General features: G+C 39.7%; 1 protein-coding gene and 1 long non-coding RNA gene across 7 annotated transcripts in view; both read left to right on the top strand.

Annotated features, from left to right (window-relative positions):
- The window catches only part of STAU2 (staufen double-stranded RNA binding protein 2), a 164,190-nt gene that overhangs the window by 103,730 nt on the left and 36,072 nt on the right, over nucleotides 1–24,388 (top strand). For 2 of the 6 annotated variants that reach the window (XM_052703830.1, XM_052703835.1), the window contains one exon: nucleotides 64–264. The exons of the other annotated variants lie outside the window; for them this stretch is intronic. In XM_052703830.1, coding sequence (XP_052559790.1) covers nucleotides 64–249 — 186 coding nt within the window. In that variant the 3' untranslated portion in view covers nucleotides 250–264. Of the gene's footprint in view, nucleotides 1–63; nucleotides 265–24,388 lie in introns of those variants that run through there. 6 annotated transcript variants of the gene reach the window in all.
- Nucleotides 473–7,534, top strand: LOC128090996 (uncharacterized). Its single transcript, XR_008211180.1, has 2 exons — nucleotides 473–1,730; nucleotides 2,848–7,534. It is a non-coding gene; the product is annotated as an uncharacterized LOC128090996 (long non-coding RNA).

The following is a 24,388-nucleotide window of genomic DNA, read 5'->3' as shown; positions in this document are numbered from 1 at the left end:
TAGAACTTTATTTGTTAGGGCAACAATTTGGTAATGTTATATATAATCGTATTTATATTTTAGTATAAATATAACTGGAGAAAAAAAATAAGCGGGGTCAGAAGTAGGAGTGGAAGACCTATGGGTGAAATAGACTTGGTGAGACAGCCTAGCATGGATGGGAAGGCTGTCCTGAAAGGATGCTGCTGCATGGAGCTCTTTCAAAAACTGCTGGTGAGAACCTGGAAAGACAGCAGCAGCACACAATGAAATGAAACGTGCTATGTAGGAAACTGTCACTGTTGGTTGTCATCTGCAAACAGATGTTCCTGGGCAACGTTAAGGCCTTATGGTGATACCTGAAGGTGAGCAGCTTCTGGCGAGGTGGCAGTAGTTTTCTGGGGACAAAAGGCCTTGGGGATGGCCTACAGGCTTGAGACATTAAAACTTAATCCATACGGAGGTATGGATTAAGTCTCTATTTTCTATGTCTCTATTTTCTATGCTCTGAGTTTGTAGAGCATGCTTAGGAACATCAGTGAGGGAAGTTACATCAGCTGGAGTCACTGACTAACCTGTGAGAAAAACAAGCACAAAAGATTAATGGTGCAGTCAGTGATGATATAGAGGATGGGAATTCATCCAGTGCTGTAACCATCCACATCAGAAGAGGAAAAGGAAAAAAAAAAAGATTGTTTTACTGGATATTGCATTAATTCCTGCTTGAAATGAATTTCATTCTGGACTGAAATTAGTGTTTTCTAAGTGTTCAGATTTACTTCTGAGTAGACATTTTTTATCCTGGACATAGTAAAAAAAAAAAAAAAAAAAAAAAAAAGAGAGAAAATGCTAGGATTTTCTTTTAAAAATACAAGTATTTCTTCTTTCAACTGGTATTGTATGTTTCCATTGTCGGCTAATTTCTGCTTTATTTACTGTCAATTCAGTGCTCATCTCTCTGGGGTGATTTCCTCAATAAAATGAGAAGGATTTAGTATGATGCACAGAAAACTTCTAGTCATTTTCCCATGGCTGGGTGATTCTGTCACATTCCCTTCACTACGAGGACTCCTACCTGCTCTTGTGAAACCACCTCCTGCAGCCGAGGTTGCTGCTGTGCTGGTGTGAGCTGGCTGGCTGCTGCCATTTCTCTGACAGCTCCATAACCTTCAGGGCATGGCTGGAGCTGAGCGCCTGGTGCTCTCAAGGAGACAGTTTGCTTGTGACAGAAATATAAACTGCTTTTGATATATAGCACCAAGCTTCGCTCCTCTATCTTTGTGTTGGGAAACTTGCACCTCTTTAGGCTGACACTGCAGTCAGGAGTCATCCCAGCAGGTTTAGGTTAGGCTCACCAGGTTATTGTCTGCTATTTTGTACTTTCTTCCTTGTCTGCTGTGCTCCCCACAACTGCACGACTGCGTTAGTACGCTGTCTCCGTAGCCTTCATCTTCTGTTTCACATTAACTCACTCTGGATGTACGTGACAGAACATTTGCTTTTCCCTGGCAGCAGCTGAAATTTTCCTTGATGAGCCTGAGATCAAACGTCTGTATTTGCTCAGAATGTGTAATCTTTCATTTTCCAAAAGTGAGTTACTAATTAACTGTCAAACGGGAACAAAATGTAAACCAAGACACTGCTGTCTCCCAGACCTTTCAGTGCTCTCATCTGGGGCTCCTTGAGCAGCATCCTAATGTGAATGCCACTCACTGAAGATGCAGAACAAGAATGTTCAGTGCTCTGTGTAGGTATGTTTGTTTACACAGTAATGTCAGTGGGGTATAAAATGCTACTGTTGCAGACTGTGGGTATCTTACATGTTTGTCATGTAAATGATGACGGCTGCCTGTATTTTGGGGTCTGTTTCCTACTCTGTTAAAAAAAATATCGTGAGGTATCCATGTGACAACTATAGATGAAGTTTCACAACAGTAGCGAGGTTCACAGAATCCCAGAAGGCTCACAGGGCCCTCCACGTCCAACTGATCCAAATTATGCTCAAACAGGATACCCAGAGCGGGATGCCCAAGCCCGTGTCCGTGTCTTTGAGTATCTCCACTCCACTTGGAGTATCTGGGAGTCTTCACCATGGCTGTTTCCTTCCCTTGACTTCCTCTCCAGCCCTGGCTGTTGATTCTTCTGCTTCCTAAACCACTGAGCTGGTAAAAAAATTAACTCAAGTTTTTAGCCTGCTGAGTTGAACTGGCCCACTGAGAGAGAGGAGTACTAGAGCCAAAATGAGGGAGATATCAGGACATACCAGATATGACAAGTAAGATGGAATGGGTGGCATGCACTATTCACAGCAGCCAGCCGGTTGATCAACTTCCTATCTCATAAAATGTCACTTGAAGATGGCATGGCAAAAATTAACCATGTAGAAAGTTGATTTTATTGTATAAATGTTTGGCTTATTTAGCATCTTTGAACCTGTTCCCTGTTCAGTACCATAAAGGAGAGAACAGGATTGCACACAGAAGGAGAAAGAGCAGGATCATAGCGTCTCTAACCTCAAGCTCATAACCTAGAGAATTCTAGTTGCTTTGGATGTGCACCCTTAGTTGTTGCTTGTATTAAAATACCTAAGTGGGCTTTCAGTTCAGTGCAACATGTGGAAATGAAAAGAAAAGCATTAACAACATGCAATGAACCAGCTTTCCAAAGACCAGCTGCTTGCTATCCTTTGTAATGTGTTTCTAGTTTATTTTGTTTTACTATTACTTTAGGCTCATCAGGCCAATTGTGAAATAAAAAATCTTGATTTTTTTTGCTGCTGCTATTGATGTTAGGGAAGGCAAGAAGATAAAGGTACAGGAGAAACTTGGGAAAGCTGAAAGTGTCTGTTTTCTGCTTTTCACACTGCAGCAGGATATTCAGCCCATTTGCAGTATCAAGAAATCTAAAAGCTTTTTCCTTGGCAGGAACAACCAGCAGGAAGACAACAGGGGTAGGTTCTTCTACTCAGTAGTTAAAAATGAATAGACAGAGTCCCACTAGGCAAAAGTTGGTGACAGAGATGAAGTGAAAGTAGACTTCTCTAGAAGCTTGTCTTGCAGTTGGGATTGACAAGGTCTCATCTTTCATCTTGGCCTCTAATGAGCAGCATTTTCTGTCTAATAGCTATATTTGTTTCAGTTTCTATGTCTGGTAAAGTTTTCCAAGCCTTTTGAATTAAAGCTAACGCTCAGTCAAAATGCAGTTGCCTATTTTAAAGGCACTTCCATTTTAGACTGGTACTAGGAAAATATACACACTACTTTATTGCCTACACTGTATTTTCCGAGTTATTTTTCACACTCTAATCAAAGTAATGCCATATCTGTTTGCTGATATGTTTTTAATCACTTGTCGTTCAAATAAATTGCTTACCACACTAATTATATAATTGGCTTTTCATCATGCATTTCCTTAATACTTCTACAAGACAAAATAATGGTTTGCACATGTTGCATCTGAAGAATTGTGCTTTTGCCAAAATTGTGTTTGCCACCTAGCTTTCTCACTCCACTGTTAAAATAACATGACATGGCTGGCATTATGCATTCAAGTGCTACAGAGTTTCTGAACTTTTTGTCTGAGTAGTCATCATACAACTGGACCTACACAGTGCAACCAGGAACTGAATGTGACATCCTATACCCCTTCATTTCAAAGAGGCCAGGATGTCATAATTAATCTTCTGACAATAGAGAAATGGAGGAGGTTGGGTTTTATAAATAATTGTGGGGGAATTGTCATGCTTATATACTGCGAAAGACATCAGGACAGCAAAACAGACCTCTCCCTTCTGTCACTGGTTTCATTTGGTCCCAGTGGTACAGTAAGGGACTGTCTGCTCAGAGTTTTAAAAACTTTTCCTTTTTCTGTTTAAGATAGGCCTACATTCTGTAACCAGCCTGGTGGTGGGCTAGTGTAACTTCTGTAAACTTAGACTCTTTTCCAGCACCACCTTCCCACAGCCAACTCTTGTTATCTGTGTCTACAGAGCTTAAGCACTCATCTGTATGTAGTTTGGCCCATGTCTGTAGTGCTAAAGCACTTTTCTCAGTCTTTTAGACAAACTTGTTTATATTTTGGGCAGGGATAGGATTACTGGGAGAACAAAGGAATAGTCAAGTACTGGGAAGAGCGTGAAAGTAGTCATGCATACATGCTTTGTGCAGATTGTGGCAAGCTCCTGTCCTATCTGAAGTTCAGTTCTGAAGTTACTCTCCTAGCTATGCAACTCGGGGTGTGAACTGGTGCATGAAAGATCCGGATCTCTGCAGAGCACGTGGAAGTTTGGGAATTTTGTTTAGAAGCACCAAGATTAAATTCAATTCCTACAAAGTTGTGCAACAGCATCTTGCTTACTTCCTTGAACAGTTTTTTGTATTCTTCAACAAAAATGCCTCAAAGAGAAAGAGCTGAAGATTTTCCCATCTTGATTACTAATGATTTACCTGAGAAAATGATTTAACTTTTTTCTACTGTTGCAGTCACTGCCCTGATTATAGAGAGAAGTTGTCAGACAGATCCAGGGAAAAAGGTGTTTCCATTCTTTAGTAGAGTCCCACTAACATAACAGTTTTCTCTTGACTCCCAAATTCATTTCGTGCACAGTTTTTATAATGCAGAGTCACACAGTGAGAACATTCACCTGTTTGAGACGGGAAGAAAGGAGTCACCGTCTGGCCTTCTCTCTGAAGCGTCAAATGTGTGGCATACTCATTTAATGCAGGAGCTCCTGCATCCCCAGAAGCTTCTCATGTACTCATTTTCTCCATCTTGTAGCATTACAGACTGCCTGAATTCCAATATTGATATGTCTCATTCCAGCGAGATCCTTCACATATGCTAAGTGTAAGAGTGCTTCCAAGTAATTTACTCTCTCAAGGATCCAGTGCTAGAGATAATAAACACTAAAATGGAGATATCGAGCAAAACCAAAACAGTGAACTCTTAAGTTAAACTTTACATTTCATACGTATTTCTTTATATCCACTCTTTCTCTTTCCCATCATTAAAGAGACTGGGAGACCTAGTTTTTCACAGATCCTTACGGCTGTACAAATAATTGATTTTACAGTCCAAAATCTCCTGTCTCATCCTTCATCCCCTCAAAAAATAGTTCAAATTGGTCCAAAATAAAGAAGAAAATTATCCCCGCCAAGAACAATAACTCATTTTGTACATGGGCTTTTGTAGTGAAACTAGAAAATTGGCTGAGATTTACAAAAATTGTGGGAAGGATGATGAATTATTTTGCCTACTGGCTCTGATGTTCATGCACTCACGCAAGATGCAGATGATGTAAATCTTACTCTATCCATGTTGCCACCTCATGCTAAATGTCAGGAGAGTTAGGTAGTCACAGGCATGTGAAGCAGTAACCTTGGCATGGCCATCTCTTCTTTCACTGTTTAAACAGAGTGCTCAGCAGGGCTGCGTGAACTGAAGAAAATGAATCTCATTTCATATACCCTACAAGAGAGCAGCTATTCTGTAAACTGAGAAGGATTCAGATCCTGTAAATCAAAGTCCTTCCCTGTTGGCTATTGGGTGAATCAGGTTGTCCAATTAGGCTGTGGATGCCCCATCCCTGGAGGCATTGAAGGCCAGGCTGGATGTGGTTCTGGGCAGCCTGGTCTAGTGTTTGGAGATCCTGCATGTAGCAGGGGGATTGAAGCTAGATGATCATTATGGGCCTTTTCAACCCAGGCCATTCTATGATTCTGTGATTCTATGATCTTGCACTTTTGTTTTAGCCAGAAATGGCCAAAGCTAAGAAAGCATAACAGATAACATCCCAAGACTGGGAGCAGATTTGGTCAAGGCAACACTGCTTTCTCCAGTGTATGTATTTTTAGGACAGAACGTGCTTGCCCCCAGGCAAGGCCCGGAGAGCAGCGCACATCCAGCTGGTGGCGGCATTGCCAAACCTCCGTGCCACTGCTAGAAATGGGTGGTAGTTCCCACATGGGTCACTTGGCTGCTGGATTGGCTGCAAAGACAATTTCAGGTAGTAAGACACATTCAGCTGGTCTCTGCACCTCCCAGCAGCACCCAGGAAGCCTCCCTTCTGTAATTCCTCTGAGCATAACCTGCAGACAAATTGAAAGCTTCCTTTCCTCAACAGTGTAAAAAAGCGTCGCGTTTGTGTCAGGAATTTTAAAACCGAGTTGCATGGATTTATAGGGGACATCTTGGCACATATTTATTGCTAAATCTGTTACATTGTCAGCGTTGCTCTAAGACGGGTGCTGAAGGCAGGATTGTGTATGCTGCTGGCACTGGTGCTGCAAGCAGTCCCAGTCCCTGCACCTGTCACGCCTCAACTATTCACATGAAAAGCACACCTATTACTGATACACGTCTCCTCCCAGCAGCTTAAAGATTCCAGCTGCTTTCTGAGATCATAAAAGGCCTGCTCAACCATGACTTCAAAATGCCAGGCTATTCAGCAAGCCAGGCCTATTTCAGACTACTCCCTAAGTATTTCATACTTCAGCGTTGTTGTAAATAATGGCAGTAATTTTTTTCCAGCAGAGCATGCTGTGTGAAATTATGAATTGAGGAGATTTCCATGCTGTTGTATTTGATTCAGTACCCCATTGTCACTGATGTAAAGTGTTGCACTGATACACTGTCATTCATTTTGTGGGACAGCAGGACCTGTATGAGGCTTTTGCTCGTGCATAGTGTGCCTTGGTTTATCGGTGCAGGATCTAGGGCTGGATTTTGGAGTGTGCTGGAGAACAGGATCATTCTTTCAAAATCAAAATTAAACAGGGATCAGTGTGTGAGAACTTTGTTTCAGTCCTCTTATGCATGTCCATCCTTATAAGGAAAATAATAGAGGAGGGGGAAAAAAATACAAAGGAGCATTTGGTATAATTTTCTAATTTCTGCATAATAGTTAAGCAAGGAGACACAGGTTTTAGAGGGAGTTGAGGGAGAGAAAAGAAGGAATCAAATGTTGGCTTGACCCCAGAATGTTTAAAGCCTGATTTGCCCTTACAGAACAAAAATACCAGCACAGAAGTCTAACATGCTGGGAAATATTACACAACAGTGCAGACATGTCAAACTACCTTGAGAAAACCTGCAAAAAGTTGAAAGGTTTTTGGCCCTCATGTAAATGAACTGGATCTTGTGGCATTATTTTTGAACTCTTCTGATACGTAACACTTGAAATATTTTTGATCAAATGGCTTTTCTCAAGCAATTACACATTCTTAATTTAGAGGCCAGTTCAAATGATTGCTTGTTACCTTCATTTAGCAAAGGTTCCACTGCTCTGGTTTTCTGATCCTTTTAAAAAAGGCAAACAGGGAGAGTTTACACAATAAAAATTCTTTTTTTTTTTTTTTTTTAATTCTCAAATTAATTATTTTGAAATATCTCACAGATTACATCAGTTTCTTACTTGCATTCATGTTGCAAGATGGCGACTATTGTATATTGCTAGTGATGCATTAAATTAGTTGTTTACATTATAAAATCTAAACATATTAGAATCTTTTGTGTTTGTCTTCAAAGATTCCTATTCTAATAAAGCTTTCTGAAACAAGTAAGGTTGTCTTTTTTGTTTAGTTAATGCATCAGTGGAGAACCTAAAGATTTTGTAGCCTTTAACCATCCCTGTCTGTGTTTAGTAGAGTGTAAGGAAATTGTGTTTGGGACAATATGTATTTTCATTTAAAATGGGAAGTTATACTTTTTAACTTAAGCATTTTTCCATTTAGGCAGAGTAACACCTGAGCCAAATGTAGGCAGAAAGTGTCAAAATTCATCCTCTTTCCTCAAGGACTCTGATTAGCTGTGGCTTTTAATTGCAGTAAAAGTGGTACATATAGCATATTGAAAAATAAGATTTTCGCTGCATCCTTCCTATTTCTGATATCTGTGAGTCTCTCCTCTGTTCTGAGGGTTAAATGGTACAAGACCAGTATTTAGTAAGGGACTTAATTTACAATTTTAAAGAATCTCTGCAATTTGGACTCAGATTTGTTCTTTGTCAAATACTTTAACAGAGATGTAATGAAAGGGGAAAAAGTAAAAGCTGACAGCTTTAACATGGCTGGAGCGGCTCTGTGAAAGTAACTTTTACTTTTGAGGGAACTGCATGAACACATTTTTAGCACCAGAGAAGCTTCTTGAAGAAGCAGCTGAGCAGCACAGCAATGAAAGTCCATGCCTTGCCCTCAATGGATTCCATTTCAATATGTTACGTCTTAGTTTTTCAGCTAGCAGAATGGTTGCTTTACTGCTCACGCTGTATCTGCCTTATGAATCTGATTTTAATATGTTTAGGCATATGTCCTCCGTCTTACAATGATTCTGAAAGACAGCAGTATTTTATTTACCTATCAAAGAAACAAAATAACTTGCGTTGCAGTCAATGGCCAAATACAGTTGTCACAGTTATTTGCTACATCAACAAACATCATTGATAGGAAGAGGAACAAAGCAAATCTTAACTTCAGAAACAACTTATTTTCTGTGTACATGATATGCTTTTTAGGATAACAAGCCAAGAGCACTTCATGTTTAAACAACCTGTAGAGCATACAGCAGTATAGCAAGCTCTGAGTTATAGTAAGACTTGGAAGTGTGACAAAATGAACAATGAAATGAAGATACAGTACCGGAACTCGTTGGAAAAATTATGGTATTTGATAAAATTAGGAAACACCTTAAGGAACATCTTGTATCTGATTATGATTAAACAGTAAGAAAAATAATAAAGAGTAAACTGGTGGCTTCAGTAAACAAGACTTTGGACAAAAATTAGATGAGACAAAGACTTTTGATCAAAGAAAAATTGGTAGCATTTTAACGTAAAATGCAGGATTGAAAATAAATGAACATTTCATTTGCTGGAAAGACCTCTTTAATGAAAGAAGGTATGACAATGTGTTAAATAGTAATATATGTAACAGCCTACCAGACATTATTTCTGGGGCTGTCACTTGCTGAGGTATTAAGGCAAGATGTGTTCCATCAGCAGCTGAATAGACAGTGCCGTGTGTAACAGGACATTGGCACTCATGATATCTGGATAGTTGTAGTAAAGTTTGAAGTAAATCTTGAAGCTTCAAAAATAATATGGGAGATCTTTGATTTGATCTACAAATCAAAGCCCAAACAGGAAAACTGAAGGTGGCATTCTGGATATACCCTCTACTTCTGGACTTCTGACTAGAGATACCTTAACCTGTGGTAGCCAGAAGCAAAGAGCATCCACGGCTTTTAAAAGGCTTTGTGCTTTGTCATTTGCAGGACCTTTACCCATTCTCTTTTTATAAGATACCAGATGAGTAGCCACACTGCTGGGTCGATAAGAAAATCTGATTTTTTTTATTTTGTTGTCCGAGTGTCCTGATCCCATACACATTTTCTATTTTTATAGGTCTGCATATGTGTTGTCCCATTAAGGTTACCTGATGATTGGTCTGTGCAAGTGTACATACAGTCAGAAATGAAAGTTCATCTGATGTGAATGGAAGTTGATCTGAAGTAAAATACCCACTGTAGCTGATTTGCCTGGGTTTAGTATTCAGACACTGTTTTGGCTAAGATCTTGTCTAAGTGCATGAGAATAAAACAGCATCTCAAGCAGTATCACTGATGTGATGGTTAGTTTTTAATCTCCAAACTGCATAAAAACTGAAGTTTCTAGCCATATCAACAATTTCTATGGTATAATTAACGATTTGTATTTTGGGCCCCTTTTTGTTCTATTTTCTTAAACAAGTTATTGTGACTGGAGTTGGTATGGCTGTTGCCACACAAATCACAACCCTTGCCCTCAGTATGGATATATGTGCTGGGCTGTGTCTTGAAGAGCCACATTGTCTTTTAGACCTCCCTTTAGGTAGTGCCTCTTCTCTCCTAGACCTCCTTTCTAAAATATCATTCCAGGATACCAATTCACAATTGAAGGAGAGGGAGCTGCTCAGAATATCAGGGAGGTATATGTCACTGACATTTTGAGCAGAAGTGCAATATTGCTGGGGATGGTCTTTATCAAATGAGCCTCTGGGGTGCTTGGTATGAACTTGTGCGTTCCTGATCATGTTCTTGTGCTCAAGGAGGAATTAGAAGGTAAGCAAGCCAATTTGTCAGCAAAGATAGGTATAATCAAGGATGTCCTCTAGCTTCTATTGTGCAAAGAAGCCAGAAAAGTCCTTTCAGGTGTTGAAGCAGACTGTGCAAGTATTCCAGTGTTTTGATGGAAGAAGACATTCATAGAATCACAGAATCATAGAATCACTCAGGTTGGAAAAGACCTTAAGATCATCGAGTCCAACTGTAACCTAACCATACTACCCTAACAAACAACCCTCCACTAAATCATGAGCACCACATCCAAATGGTTTTTAAACACATCCAGGGATGGTGACTCAACTATCTCCATGGGGAGCCTATTCCAGTGCTCAACAACCCTTTCTGTAAAGAATTGTTTCCTGATATTCAACCTAACCTTACCCTGGTGCAACTTGAGGCCATTTCCCCTCATCCTGTCACCAGTGAGAAGAGACCAACCCCACTCTCAATGTATGCATCTTTCAGATATTGCAAGAGAGCAGTAAGGTCTCCCCTCAGCCTCCTTTTCCCCAGACTGAACAGCCCCAGTTCCTTCAGTCTCTCCTCATAGGCCATATTCTACAAGCCCTTCACAAGCCTTGTTGCCCTTCTTTGGACCTGCTCCAGCACCTCAGTGTCCTTTCTGTACTGAGGTGCCCCAAACTGAACACAGTACTCAAGGTGAGGCCTCACCAGAGCTGAGTACAGGGGCAGGATGACTTCCCTAGTCCAGCTCACCACACCATTCCTGATACAAGCCAGGATGCCATTGGCCTTCTTGGCCACCTGGGCACACTGCTGGCTCATATTCAGCCGACTGTCCATCAGTACACCATGGTCCCCTTCCATCAGGCAGCTTTCCAGCCACTTTTCCTCAAGCCCGTAGGGTTGCCTGGAGTTGTTGCGACCAAAATGCAGGATCCAGCACTTGGTCCTATTGAAAATCATGCAGTTTGGCCATCAATCCAGTCTATCCAGGTCCCTCTGTAGTGCTCTTCTCCCCTCAGGCAGTTCAACACTCCCTCCCAACTTGGTGTCGTGTGCGAACTTACTGAGGGTGCACTCAATCCCCTCATCAAGATCATTAATAAAGATGTTAAATAGAAGCGGCCACAGTACCAAGTCCTGTGGGACACCACTCGTGACCAGCTGCCAACTGGATTTAACTGCACTGACCACAACTCTTTGGGTCCGGCCATCTAGCCAGTGTTTCACCCAATGGAGCGTACATCCATCCAAACCTTGGACAGCCAGCTTCTCCACAAGAATGTTGTAGGGGACAGTGTCAAAGACCTTACGGAAGTCCAGGTAGACCACATCAACAGCCTTACCTTCATCCACTAAGCAGGTCACCTTGTCATAGAATGAAATCAGGTTTGTCAGGCAGGATCTACCGTTCAGAAATCCATGCTGACTGGGCCTGATCCCCTCGTTGACCATTAATTGATCAATGATGGCTTCTGAGATTATCCATTCCATAACCCTCCCGGGCACCAAGGTGAGACTGATAGGTCTGCAGCTACCAGTATCATCTTTCTGGCCCTTTCTGAAGATGGGCATTTGTTTTTTTTTTTTTTCCAATCTGTAGTCCTTTGGGACATCCCCATTTAGCCAGGACTGCCGAAGAATGATGGAGAGTGGCTTGGCAACCATATCCACCAACTCCCTCAGCGCTCTAGGATGCAATCCATCCGGCCACATGGACTTGTGAGCATCCAACTTTCAGAGCAGGTCCAAAACTATCTCATCCTGGATTATGCAGGGCTTATTCTGTTTCCCATCCCTATCTACCAGCACAGGGGGCTGTGTTCAAGGGAACACTGGGAACTTCAGATAGTAAGAAGTCTTACTATTAAAGACTGAGGCAAAGAAGGCATTAAGTATCTCAACCTTATCCTGACCCTTAGTCACCAAGTTGCCCTCGGCGTCCAACAAGGGATGGATATTCTCCCTAACCCTCCTGTTGCTGTTTCAAAAGTTTTGCATTTTGCAGCTAAAGTTTCCCTTACATTCCTTGTATGGCAGAAGAAAGTGAGGGCTCAATACCACTTCTCTCTGTACACTGACAGGAGATGTGCACCTTTCTGCTTGTCTGATCAACCTCTTACGAGATCTTGTTTTGAACTGTGTTACCTTTGGCACCTTCTCTGAAGATCTCTCAAAGTAGGTGAAGCCAGTACATTGTGAGATTACCTTCTCACCTTCTCTCACGAGCAGAATAACTGAAGTTTCTGTAGTCTCATAATACAAAGAAGCTTGTACATACTCACCTTCTACCAATGCTTGTTCAGAATATTCAAATCTGTCAATCACTTAAACTTGGAAGCTTAAAGCTTAACACGGCCAAGTTCTGGAATATAACGCTGTCTGTATTGGTAATACACTTTCCTTTTCATGATATTATTCTAACTGCGTGTCTAAGGGTCTCGATTGCTGTTGTAGCCATTACACTTCTTTTTTTTTTTTTTTTTCGGGAATAAATGAGCTGTATCTGAGTGAGATGCAGTCTGTACCATTGGTGATTACCTGTTGAAAAATTTTATAATGCTTGTATCTCAGCATTACAGGTACACTCCAAAATAGCTGCCTTTCTATTAATTCATAGTCTGTGCTGGGAAGAAAGCTGAGAATGCAGCAAGAATGTATCGCATGTGTTGAAAGTAGGTCTTTATATATGGCAAACAAGATTCAATTTACCCTAAATTTCATTATTTCATGAGTTGCATTCCTTGAGTGCTGGCAGTAAAGTTCAAAATGTTAATATGCTGGTATGATTAGGATGCTTTTGATGAATGTGAACTGTGTGAGGCTGGGCTCCTATTCAGAATCAATCAATCAGTGCCCAGGGAGGTTCATAAGCAAATGTCGTTAAAGCGTGCATTTGCTGAGGGTGTATCTGTGTTCTTTAAATAATTGTCTGACATGTTCTCTGCCTAATATCCTTACATAGTGTCAAGCATTACAGACCAAATAAACCGTAAAAATGCAAGTCTTCTGTCTACAAACACACAGGAAGTGGCAGACCTCTAAGCAGTCCTGGTGAAGTCAGTTATTAACCCAGTCTTATTTCAAAACACTTTTACAGTCTTAAATGAAATAAAATTAAATCTCTGATTAGGACAAAGTTCTTACCGATTGTCTTAGAGCAGAAAATGTATTCACCAGCTGTCTGTGCAATGTAGGAAGTAACGTATGTATGTTTATTCTCATCGAGGTTACAAAAACTTAAGATGTCTGATTGCAGAGCACTTATGCAAGAAGTTAAAATTAACTCAGAGGGATTACTTGTACATAAAGTCACTCTGTTACGTAGGATTTTCAAGATCTGGCCTGCATTATATGCATCTATCAAAGTACTTAAAACAGCTTGTCACTATGATGTATCTCATATAAATTACTAATCTGTGTATACATCAGATATGCAATCAAATTATATTTCACATTTGAAATATGTTTAAAATATTTTCTTTTTATATAAATTTCTTCAGTGCGATGTTTTTTCTGCTGAAATCCGAGATGTTCACTTTAATTGTATAGTGTTGTGTTTCAGTAATTCAAGTCACAGTGCAGGTGGCACATGCAGTTTACTGATGTTAGAGATAGTACTTAAACAACTCCATGCTCAGAGGTAGTATATCAAAAGTTTTTAAATTGAGGGTGACAGGAACTGGTGCTGCGCTTTCATGTTATCCAACAATGTGGAAGAATTTTGACATACAGCTGGAATGATCAAACCACACCAGTTTTCCTTTCTAACTTCAGTTGACATGAATTTCAAAGGTATTTGGAAATTATTAAATTGTATGCTATGTTTTGAGAGTTAAAAGTCCTTAGGGAACTTGTTTATTATGCCTGATAGAAAGAGGCTTATGATCTGAAAACACTGAAAAAGCATCAGCAAAGCTGATAGATTTTTCAGCAAATCTCTTTTTATGTCTAATTTGTGATTCATGCAGAAGCTGTGGTTTCTGCAAGAGCTGTTACTATGAAAGTGAAACATGCCGCTCCTAACCTGCCTACATTATTTTACAAGTGTATTTCTTTCATCGATCAAGGAAGAGGCTGGCTTGAGAATAAAAAGGGTATATCAGATTGTCCGTATTTTATGTAAATATGGGTAATATTCGTAAACATAATTAGCAAGAAGCCCAGAGTGGTTTGGTGATACATATTTGTTTCTAATTCACATTGTAAGAGATCTGATTTGTGCAAATTTAGGAAGTGCTGTAGAATATTTACTGGCTTGTTGCTTTTTGTCTGAAAAAAAATGTTGTAACATTTGTTAGAAGGTTTTTATGTTGCTTAAAACCGACACAGCTCAAAAAGCATAGCTTTAAGCTTACTGATATGCACTTTGTTATAGGCTAAAAGCCATATGGAATTTACGGTTTTCTGTGAATTCTCATCCTTTGTCTGGCTTCTGATAGCTGTTACCCTTAGGACGTAATTTACTTCTCTGGTTATAGTGACTTCTTATTTTAGAAGTATGTGACTTCTAAAATAAATGAGATTTTCAAAATATAAAGAAGGAATTGAATTTACAAAACAAAATGCTGTAAAAGCTCGCCGTTGTACGTTAAGTAGGAAAAAGATATTTTTAAAATGGCTACCTGGATTTTTATTTAAGCATTTATTTAAAGCTTAGTTACAACAGACAATTTCCCTACATTTTTACCTACGGAAAGGTCTTTTATGTCACTGATGCTTTTTGTTGTCCTAGCACCAAGCGACTGCTGCATAGTGATGCATACCTCAGCATAGCAGCTTGGTTTCATAGTTATCTGACGGAACAGAGAGTGATCATTTGCTGTTTGCTGTACTTATCTGCTGCAATAACAAAGGATTAAATGCATCCTCACTCCTGTGCTGCAGTTCTCACACTTTCCCTGCTGGTCCAGAGGGGTGAGAGAGAAGTGTTCATACCGAAACTCGGCTGAGATGGTAGGAAGGAATTAGTTATGAAGAAATCAATATACATCTCATTAAGTGAAAACAGTGTCATGTGTGATAGTGATTTCTGTTAAATAGAAGCCTATGGGGGGAAAGGATTATGGCGTATGATTGAGACACCTGTTGAGAAAATAGGCAACTATTGACAAGGCTGATACATGACTGAGTGACTGCTCTGCTAGTCTTCACATGATCCCCACAGAGAGTGAGCTTCGACCGCCTGCTAAACAAGGGCTGTTTGAAGTTTCTTTTTAACATTTCCAAGACGTTAATTCAGCGGGACATCTCCACCGGGGTTCTCCATGTCACCAAATCAGCAGCTGTTGAAATCCATTCACTTCAGCATGAGATGTTTGTATAAGTTCTTTTTTTTTTTTTTTTTTTTCTTTTTCTTTTATTTGTGACAACAGCAAAGTAAATAAAACCCTAAAAATTCGGCACTACTTAGCTCACATATGTGTGAGAACGGCTTCTGATGGCGATTGTAGTTGCTAAGGCAGAATGTTTATTTGCAGAAAACATGACAATCTGAGTAGTTTATTGTGAGACACAAAAAATACTGGCTTTAATAGACATCTCTGTGACATTTTTCCAACGTCAACATTCAGTTAACTTCTGTGCCAACCATCAAACTTGTGCAAAAAGTGTTTTGAAACAGAATTGTCTTTGTTTTTCAACCCCTCAAAAATCTTAAAAGTCTGAAAGCAAATGTTTCCTATTTTTTCCAGTTAGTAAATGAAACGCTGTTTCTTGGGTAGGAAAACATTTCTATCTGACTCACATTTCCCTGAGAAAACAGCTTGTATCATAGAATTAGTTTAGTTTGAGGGGGAAGCAGAACAAGGCAAGACATGTAAACATATTACAAAGCTCACTTTGATATTTAAATGCTTTTTTTTTTTTTTTTTTTTCCTTTTCCTGGCCATCTGAAAAAAGGTGTGGTGAATGTAGTCAATTGTAAATAGAAACTCTGTATTTTCGGTCAGCTTCATTGTTAAACCCGAGAACTGCTGACCACATATGAAGACTCCCGGTTTGAGCTGTTTCTCTTCTGTTTATTAAATCTGTTAAGACTTAAGTGTATTTTTACAAGTTCATTAATGTATTCCATTCTCTCTGATGTGTTTTTTCCCACTATTATCAGATTTCATTATATGGGACGAATTATCTGATCAACCCATTATACAGCCAAGCAGCGTTAAGTCTGATTGGAATTTGGTCTTCCTTCAGTTTACAGGGGGAATATTGTGTAAATCAGACTCTCGGGTTTCAGTGGGAGGCACAGGGCTGCACAGCATCCATTTGTCAAGTTGATTGCACCTCAGTGAGGTTGCATTAGCTTGTCTTTGAACAGAAGTGAAATCCTATGCGAAGCTCCCCTTTCTGTCATTTACACTAACATCCATCCTCTTAAACCAAGGCCTCGGAGAAAAACAAAGTGATGGCACAATATCATCAGTCACTCAAGTTGTCTGTCATCTGTTTTCTTAAGGAAATGACTTTTAAGTTAGTGGAGCAGAAAATCGAAGAAAATTAGCAGAAGGTTGTTGTGGAAGTGGGAGGAATTTTTGAAAATTGCAGATGTATGTGGAGAAATCCGATGGTGAGCAGCGAGTAGAAATGCAGTTGGTTCCGGCTTTTGGTTTCGTGTTAATGGAGTGCCAGCGTACCTGATACGTAATAATTCAACTCTTAATGAAACTTTATTCATAAACTTGAATGGGGCTGTAAACGCACAATAAAAAGCTGGTATGCACATTTTCAGCTTTTATATCAGCGACTGTGTTTTACGATGCTGAATACTCAGGCAATTTGCACTCTTTTCCATGTGTCAGGAGAGCTGTGTGTGTATCTCAGAAATGTTAAGGTGGAAAGGCTGCTGTAAACAGCTCTGAGAGGGTGCTTGGGAGTTTTTTGAGTCCGAGAACTTGGTTTTTACCCCGATGCCCATGCAAAATGGCAGCAGTAAGGAATGTGGCTTGTTTAAAATGATGTATCAACCAACTTGTGTGGTACTATTGCAACAGTGTCCGTAGGGTAAATGGTGTAAATGAAGAGAAAATAAAAATGTGTACGTTATGCACAAGATAAAAAGCACCACATTGGAATAGACTTTTTTTTTTTTCCTCCCACCTGTCCAAACTCTAACTTTGTTCACTCTGGATGTAAATTTTTAATTTGTACTTGGTTCAACTTCAGTTTCGTCTTGTATATCTAAAGAACACATTTTCACTGTGTGTTTTGAAGGTGGCTTATGCAGACTATTTTAGCTTAGAGCAAAACTGCACACTCCTAGTTTAAAATAAAAACTGTGATCTCTTGCAACAAACCAGTGTGAATTTTGAATTTATTTAGTTATTTTCAAATAGATACGCCTTCTAAGGTCTTTCCAGACATGCATTAAGTGATGTGACTAGCATTTGTCAAATGTACTTCTTCCTTCTCTTTTTCTCTACCCAAGGAAAACTGTGTGAAGGTTTTATTTAATTATATGATACAAGTATAGTAGTCTAAATCTTACTGCTCAGTAATAGGCAGATTCTCGATCTTGTCACAGTTATTCAGGATGAGAACCTGTTTCCTTATATTCCTATTCCTTGTTTCCTTATATTCTTTTTTTTTTTTTTTCTTTCTGCTGTTATTAGAGGCACAGAAATTCACAAAACAGGACAACTTATTATATTGCTGATTTTAGCATGATTTGGGTGAAAAATGGTGTGACAGTGCAACATTCTGATATTCCTTTGGACATATGTAGTAGCACATCATCACTTAGAAAGAAGAAGGAAATGTAGATAAAGGTTAGTCTTTTAAATAATGTGCAAAGCATATTCTTGTAACGTTCATTTACAAATGTAATTTTCAGCTAGTTTAATTCTTCAGTCAGTAAATGCTCGATTTTTCAGGTGCTTCCCAAAGAAAACTTAAAATGAGTTTGCAATCTTGAACACGCTTAAATTTGAATATCTTTAGTCAACAGAGACATTATATATGCTAAAGTCAGTCAGATGTGTAAGGGTCTGCAGGATCAGATCATAAATAAATCTCTGTTTCTCCTTCAAAATATGTCTTAAAGTGTTTCAGAAGCCAATTATTTTTAAATGCAGCATGTGAAATTATGTAAAAAGTTACAGATTATAGAAATATCAAGTACGCTGCTCATGCAGCTCATGTTGCATTGAGATATATATTACTTCAAGTTGTGCTGTGAAGACGGTAATGGCTACATTTTACACTTCTTTCCCTTTTATAACCTAATGTTAACATTTAGGAATTTGGGAACTTGAGAGCCCTAGCAGATCAATCTTGATTAGTTTATTTTTCTTTGTAAAGATTTTGATAGCCTGGTAATGCTTTTGTTTGAAAGAGTATTCTTTACTTCCTCTTGCGGGGGATGAATTATTGTTACACCCAGCTCTTCCTCTGAAATAGTGAAAAACAATTTAGGTAACTGAATCTTTGATGAGAAGACCTTAGATTGAAATGTCTGGCATTTAATTGCCCTTTTACTCATAATTCTTCTGCATTTAACCTCAAAGGTGATTTTAAAAGTTATATCTTAATTGCATAGCCTCACTCAATCATTAGTACTTTGCTTTGCAGCAATTTATTACAACTTTATTTCCCTGAACCATCAATGAAGATGATGCTGAATTTTATATTAGCCAAATGTCTTTTTGAGATTAATGTGGTAATATAGATTTTATGCATGCTTTTCAGCTTTAATATTTGTGTTATTTGGGGCTATAGTCATAGCACAGTTGCTTAAGTAGTTCAGAGAATCCTCTGAGTTTTTCCTGAAGAATTGATGCCTTCAATTTATTTGACAATGTGCGTCTGCAAGAGAAAAGAATAGCAGTGCAGTCTCTGAAGTGCTTCTTTCTAGATATTTTTACAGCTTACTCACATGGGGTTTTCCCCTTTGAAGATAGTAGCTAAACTCCCATTGTGAGGTGAGCTCTGTGGTCAGGCAGCCTCAGAGATGGGGCTGCAGGCATAAGGGCTTTGCCACAAACATCACTGTGAATGTGGAGCAAGTCACTTACTCTCCCTTTAAACTGTGCTTCTCTTTCATGATGTTCTTTTGGAGATGACTACATTCTTAAAACTTTTAAGGGTTCCAGATGCTAAGGCTGTGAAATACCAGGGAAACCTTCTGTCAGGGCAAGGCCACGGCAGGATTCACTGTGAGCATGTTTCCTGTTATGTTTTCCAGTTCATTTTGATAGGTAGTTAAATATGTCAGATAGAAAGAGTTGAGCCCACTCTGTGTAACTGTCATAATTTAAAAATTCACAGCTTTTCCATGTAGTCCATATCCAAATTCTCTCTGATTAGAACCAGCAGCTACTGCTGTCTCCTTTGCAAGCATTTTTGCTAGCCTAAAACTCCCAGGGATTTCAGTGGATAAGGCTAGTTTGATGAATACTTGAAGCCAGGTGTGCTGACACCAATGCCAAATGCGCCGTCCCGCCTTCCCCCACTCTTGGCTGCTCATCCCTGAGCCTCTACCACTCTTTCCTTTGAGCTCTTGCAGCTGTTTTTCCTGCAAGCAGTGATGGAGGTGAGGATGGGGGAGGACAGGACTGTTTCCTGTGCCAACACCACTGGCACAACCCACAGAAATGTTGGTTTGGGTGCAGACCCTAGAGCCAGCTGGGTGAGAGACATCACAAGCAAACCAGAAGGATCTCATGTACACTTTGGGGATGTGTCTTTGGGTGAAAAGAGGAATTTAGTGTGTGTTGCACCCTTTTTTTAAGGAACAGGTAAGGTAATTTTAGTAGCAGTACAAACAATAGCAGCCTCTGCCCTAATTTCACCTTCCAAAACAGAAGACTGTGTGGGGATGAACTAGCTTTTTAATTAAGTAGAAGGAGGGTATGACTGAGTGTTAAACCAAGCTCCCTGGAAGTTGGGTATATCTGGAAGACAAAGACAAGGAGAAAGTAAAAGAGAGGAAGCAGGAGAAAAACACTTAGCAAAAGAAGTCAAGGGAGGATAAGAAAGTGAAAGAAATAATTAGGTAAGTACTATGACAGTCCCATAAGAGGATGCGGGTCTGCATCCTGGTTGAAAAGGCTTCAAGAATGGATGGTAGGAAATTTTTGTTGTTGTGTATCTCCTGCATTCAAGGAAAAAGGAGTGATGTTGGGGGCGGGTGATTTCAGAGCTGTTTTTTTAACTAGATATGCCTAAAAGATTCTTGACTTCATAATTTTCTCCTCCTAATAGGAACGACCCTCAGGGCCTCAAACTTTGGCTAATCATTTAGGTCAAAAGGGTAATAATAATGTAGAAGACCATGAATTAGAAGTGTACCCTGGGGAAAGCTTGACCCAATGCAGAAATAGAAAATAACCATACAAAAGTCTGTAATGGGATCCTCTGAAGCTAAATGGGAAAATGAGGGCTCGTACAAATACGCTCGCCATCTAATATGAAACATAACTCCAGAAGTATGTATTTTTATTCCCTGTTACAAGACTGAAACCACAGTGGAGTTACTGTAACACTGAGGCTGAACTAATCCCATCACAGGATCAGATCTTGGTAATAAATAGTTCCAGGTGTGATCCAAAGAGCAAGAATGTTTTGATTTGTTTAAGCTGAAAGGTGTGGAGTTTTTTCAGTCTTTCCACTGACAAGGGAAGGTTGTATGAGGTGTGTAACTGTGGTCTCTTGAAAGAGAGACCTGTTTACTGCATAGCACTTTTCAGCAATATGTCTTAAATGCTTTATCCAGAAAGCTGATAGCATGTGTTACAGGTAGGGAGATGAGGCATGAAGATGCTCAACATCTTGCTAAAAGTCAGTCACTGTGCTGATGGCAAGCCTGGTGGTATAAACCCTGGTAAAGCAGTCTACTTAGCTGCTTCCCCTGTATACAGAGCATCCTTACAATCTGCCACTTTGTTTATCATGAAACTTGGAGTTTGTTATAGGAGAAGTTTGGGAAAGTGCTATTATTCCCTACATATTCATCTTGTGAATGGCAATGGCTCAGAATGGAATGAGCATGTGTTTAAAGATTGTACCATAGATGTGCACATCTATGTGCACATAAAGGACCATGCTAGGGTCATGCTGATGGTCTTATGGCCAATGTCTCTCTGTTTTCTAGTCTTCAGTTTTGCAGTTTTAGACTACATCTAATCAAGCACTCAGAGGTCTACAAAGTAGGCTATAATTTTATATTAGGTTGCTAACCTAAATTCTCAGTACCTTTCTACAGGATGTAGCTGTCCTGGCAGCAGATGGCATAGCAGCAGATAGAATTGAATGCTAAAGAGGGAATTGCCTAGGGCTGGCTCCTGGGACACACTAAACAGTTCTGTATGTTTCTGACCTGGTCAGAATTTATACAGCTGCATCAGGGGCAGAGATTGATGCTAAGTTCCACTCACAAGTCAAGAACTTACGAGCAGGAACAAAGTTTATGGTGTGGAGTGTTTTTCTGTTCTGCTTCATCCACTTGTCTGAAGACAGCAGCATAGCAATGGAGAAGGAAGGCAGTGATGACTGCTTTTCTGTACCTATGCTGACACTTAAGAGAAAAAAGCAAGCGGGTGCTACCTATCTATACAAATGGTCAATGGTAGGTACCAAGTACAGGACCTCTGAGTATACTTTCCTTTAGGCTGTACTGCTGTGCAGAGGCTCTGAACTAGGGAGAGTGTTTTAGGGCACATCCCCTTACAATACTCCTAGATATCTTGAATAATTCATAAAGTTTTGGACCCCTTTTTTCCCCTCAAACACACAGCCAATTGTACTATAGAAGAGTTTGTAAAGCTCTGTAAGGAAAGCTGCTTAGCTCTTCTGCCTGTAAGTATTTTCAAGCAGTTTTTATTAGTCCCATTATCAGGACATGACTAAGCTGACCACTTAATTTTTGCAGAGTCTATACACTATAATAATTTACTTTTTATCTCCATATTAGGATTTTACTGCCTTATTTGCACTGTAATAGCAGTAGTGATCTTTTGCATATAGTCACATTGCCTTTGATTGGGAACAGTGCCAAGAAAACTGAGTGCTTCATGATTTAATTATTTGTGTTCTTTGCAAGAGTAATTAAAGGATCATGCCAAAATCTTATCAGAGCATGAAAATTTAGCATACCAAGACTGAAGCTATTTAAGTGGCATGCCAATGATTTATGTGCTGACAAGATTCCCTTTTAGAAACTCTCTCTTCACTACTGGTAGTTAGAAGTGTAAAGAATGCAGTTACCAAAAAGTGTTGGGAGGAAGAGGGAATAGGTTTGCAACTGGTGAGTGACTGTAGATGTCTTAGTATCAAAAAATATCACCAGAGAAATTGATCTTTCAGAAACAAGCAAATATTTTCTGAGAACCAACCCATGGGCATGTATTTGAGAGTCATCCAGCACCGATATAACTATTCTTGCTAATCCTTTGCTAAACTTTTACCATAATGTTTTTGAGATCTAGTTACTTGTTGGGAGCATTGCTTTCATCTGTAAGCACTATGTTGTTTCAAAAGTATTACGGTGTAGCTATTCCATGAAATCAAAAAAGCTGAGATATCTTATCAATGTATTCTTTCTAAGCCACATATCTCTACCTGATTTTTTCTTAAGTATTTCCTCTGTCAGGTTAGTTAATACATTTTCAGACAACGGATTTAATCATCTTCAGTATAACACTTCTCATGGCATATCTACTGTGGCCTACAGAGTTAATCCACATCTTTTCCTGAAGAGTTTTTGAATACTTAAAAATAATTCTTCTGATGAAGAAGATGCTTAAAAGCATTTCTTTGCAGAAAAATTATTTAGTAAGATAGCGTTTGAATCTGCAGATCATGTTTAAAATTTGAAATACATCAGTAGCACCGAGTCAGTTTGGGTTTCTCAGTTCAGCAACTAACTGATCCCAGAAAGAATACCGGCAGCATCCTGCGCAGTGCTGATCTTCAGCACTTTTAGAGCTTTACAGAATTGATTTCTCAGTCCCAAGGCAATTGTTCATATCATGAAAGAGCTGAATACTATTGTAGTCAGAAGCCTCTGTTTGAGATCAATCCAAGAAAAAATACCAGTATTTTGTTTCCAAGTTCTTTTTGTGAAATATTTGGCTCCAATATATAGAGAATTTTCATAAGGCTCTTTGAAAGTCTTTCGTTAGAAAAAGATGTATTTTTTTCTATGTGCATAGTTCACTTTTAAACCAAAACTAACTGAAAGTTGCCATATAAGCTTTTTTCTTAATAATCAGCGACAATAGCTGTATTTGTACCTCCCCAGAGAATTAATACACTTAATGTATTTAAAATATTTGAGTAGTCGTATAAAATAAGCAACACAAAGGTGCCATATTGAACTCATTAACATTTCTCTCATATGTAATCCCAAGTATCTAGATCCTTATAATTTTATTGGCAAAGGGAGCAAGCACACAGCTCGACATACCAGCTGGGTTATGAGCATCTGAATATTAAGTCACTTCCACAGGCCCGTGTTCTGTTTTGTTTTCCTGCCTTGCAAGTGATTTTAATATTGGTTAAGAAGTCCCAACCACTGACGCTGTCTACAGACCATACTTAGCCACGGATTTTGCCTGTTTCATTACCCATCTCCAGTGTGGTGAATGGGGTCTCCCTCAGTTCCTCCCTGGCCGTTCCGTGCATGGCTGCCCTGCTGCTCTTTGCTCACCAGAGCAGAACTGCTGCACTCAGGCAGCAGCTCGGCCAGGCGCTGGGACTGCTGGACCCTACAGAGCTGCCATTCCCATGACTGTTTTCGTCTGGAAGAACAGGGGACACAAAGAAAGCTGAAGGTAAAGGACGGGTCACTGGTTTGCTTTTTTTGTTCTTTGATATGAATAATTGTTAGAAAACAAAATGTAATTTTCACCTCAAAAACAGAAATTAGTACCATTTTTGTTTGACGGGGTGACATCTTATGTTATTAAAGAGAGCCTCAGATGGCTGCTAGGGATTAGTAGGGAAAAACATTTCACTTGTAGGTCACCCGCACGGGTCTGGCCTGGGGCATGGATGACTGACAGCTGCTGAGATGCGATGTCCATGGGAGGCCCCTGTGAAGGAAGCTGCCTGCTTCAGTCTGGTAGGATAGTGTCAGTGTCACCAGCCCACAGCACCACTGTCAGTAACCTCTGCACCTTTCCTGCCTGGAGCACAGCCTCAGAGTGGTGGGACTTGACATCAGTGGGACATGAGGCCTTCTGCTGCTGTGCTGCACTTGTACAGTAAGCAACATCAGATCTGCAGCCTGTACAAGCTCTTGCACAGGGCAGAATTATGCAAGGAAAGCCAACAAGAGCCTCTTTGAATGCACTCTTGCCTTTAAGCATGAGCATTGCTGTGTTGTGAAGCCATGAAGAAAGCAAGCTCAGTA

The sequence above is a fragment of the Tympanuchus pallidicinctus genome, unplaced genomic scaffold (genome assembly GCF_026119805.1).
Source record: "Tympanuchus pallidicinctus isolate F22 unplaced genomic scaffold, pur_lepc_1.0 scaffold5, whole genome shotgun sequence".
NCBI lineage: Eukaryota > Metazoa > Chordata > Aves > Galliformes > Phasianidae > Tympanuchus > Tympanuchus pallidicinctus.
This window is presented reverse-complemented; position numbering and strand designations above follow the sequence as displayed.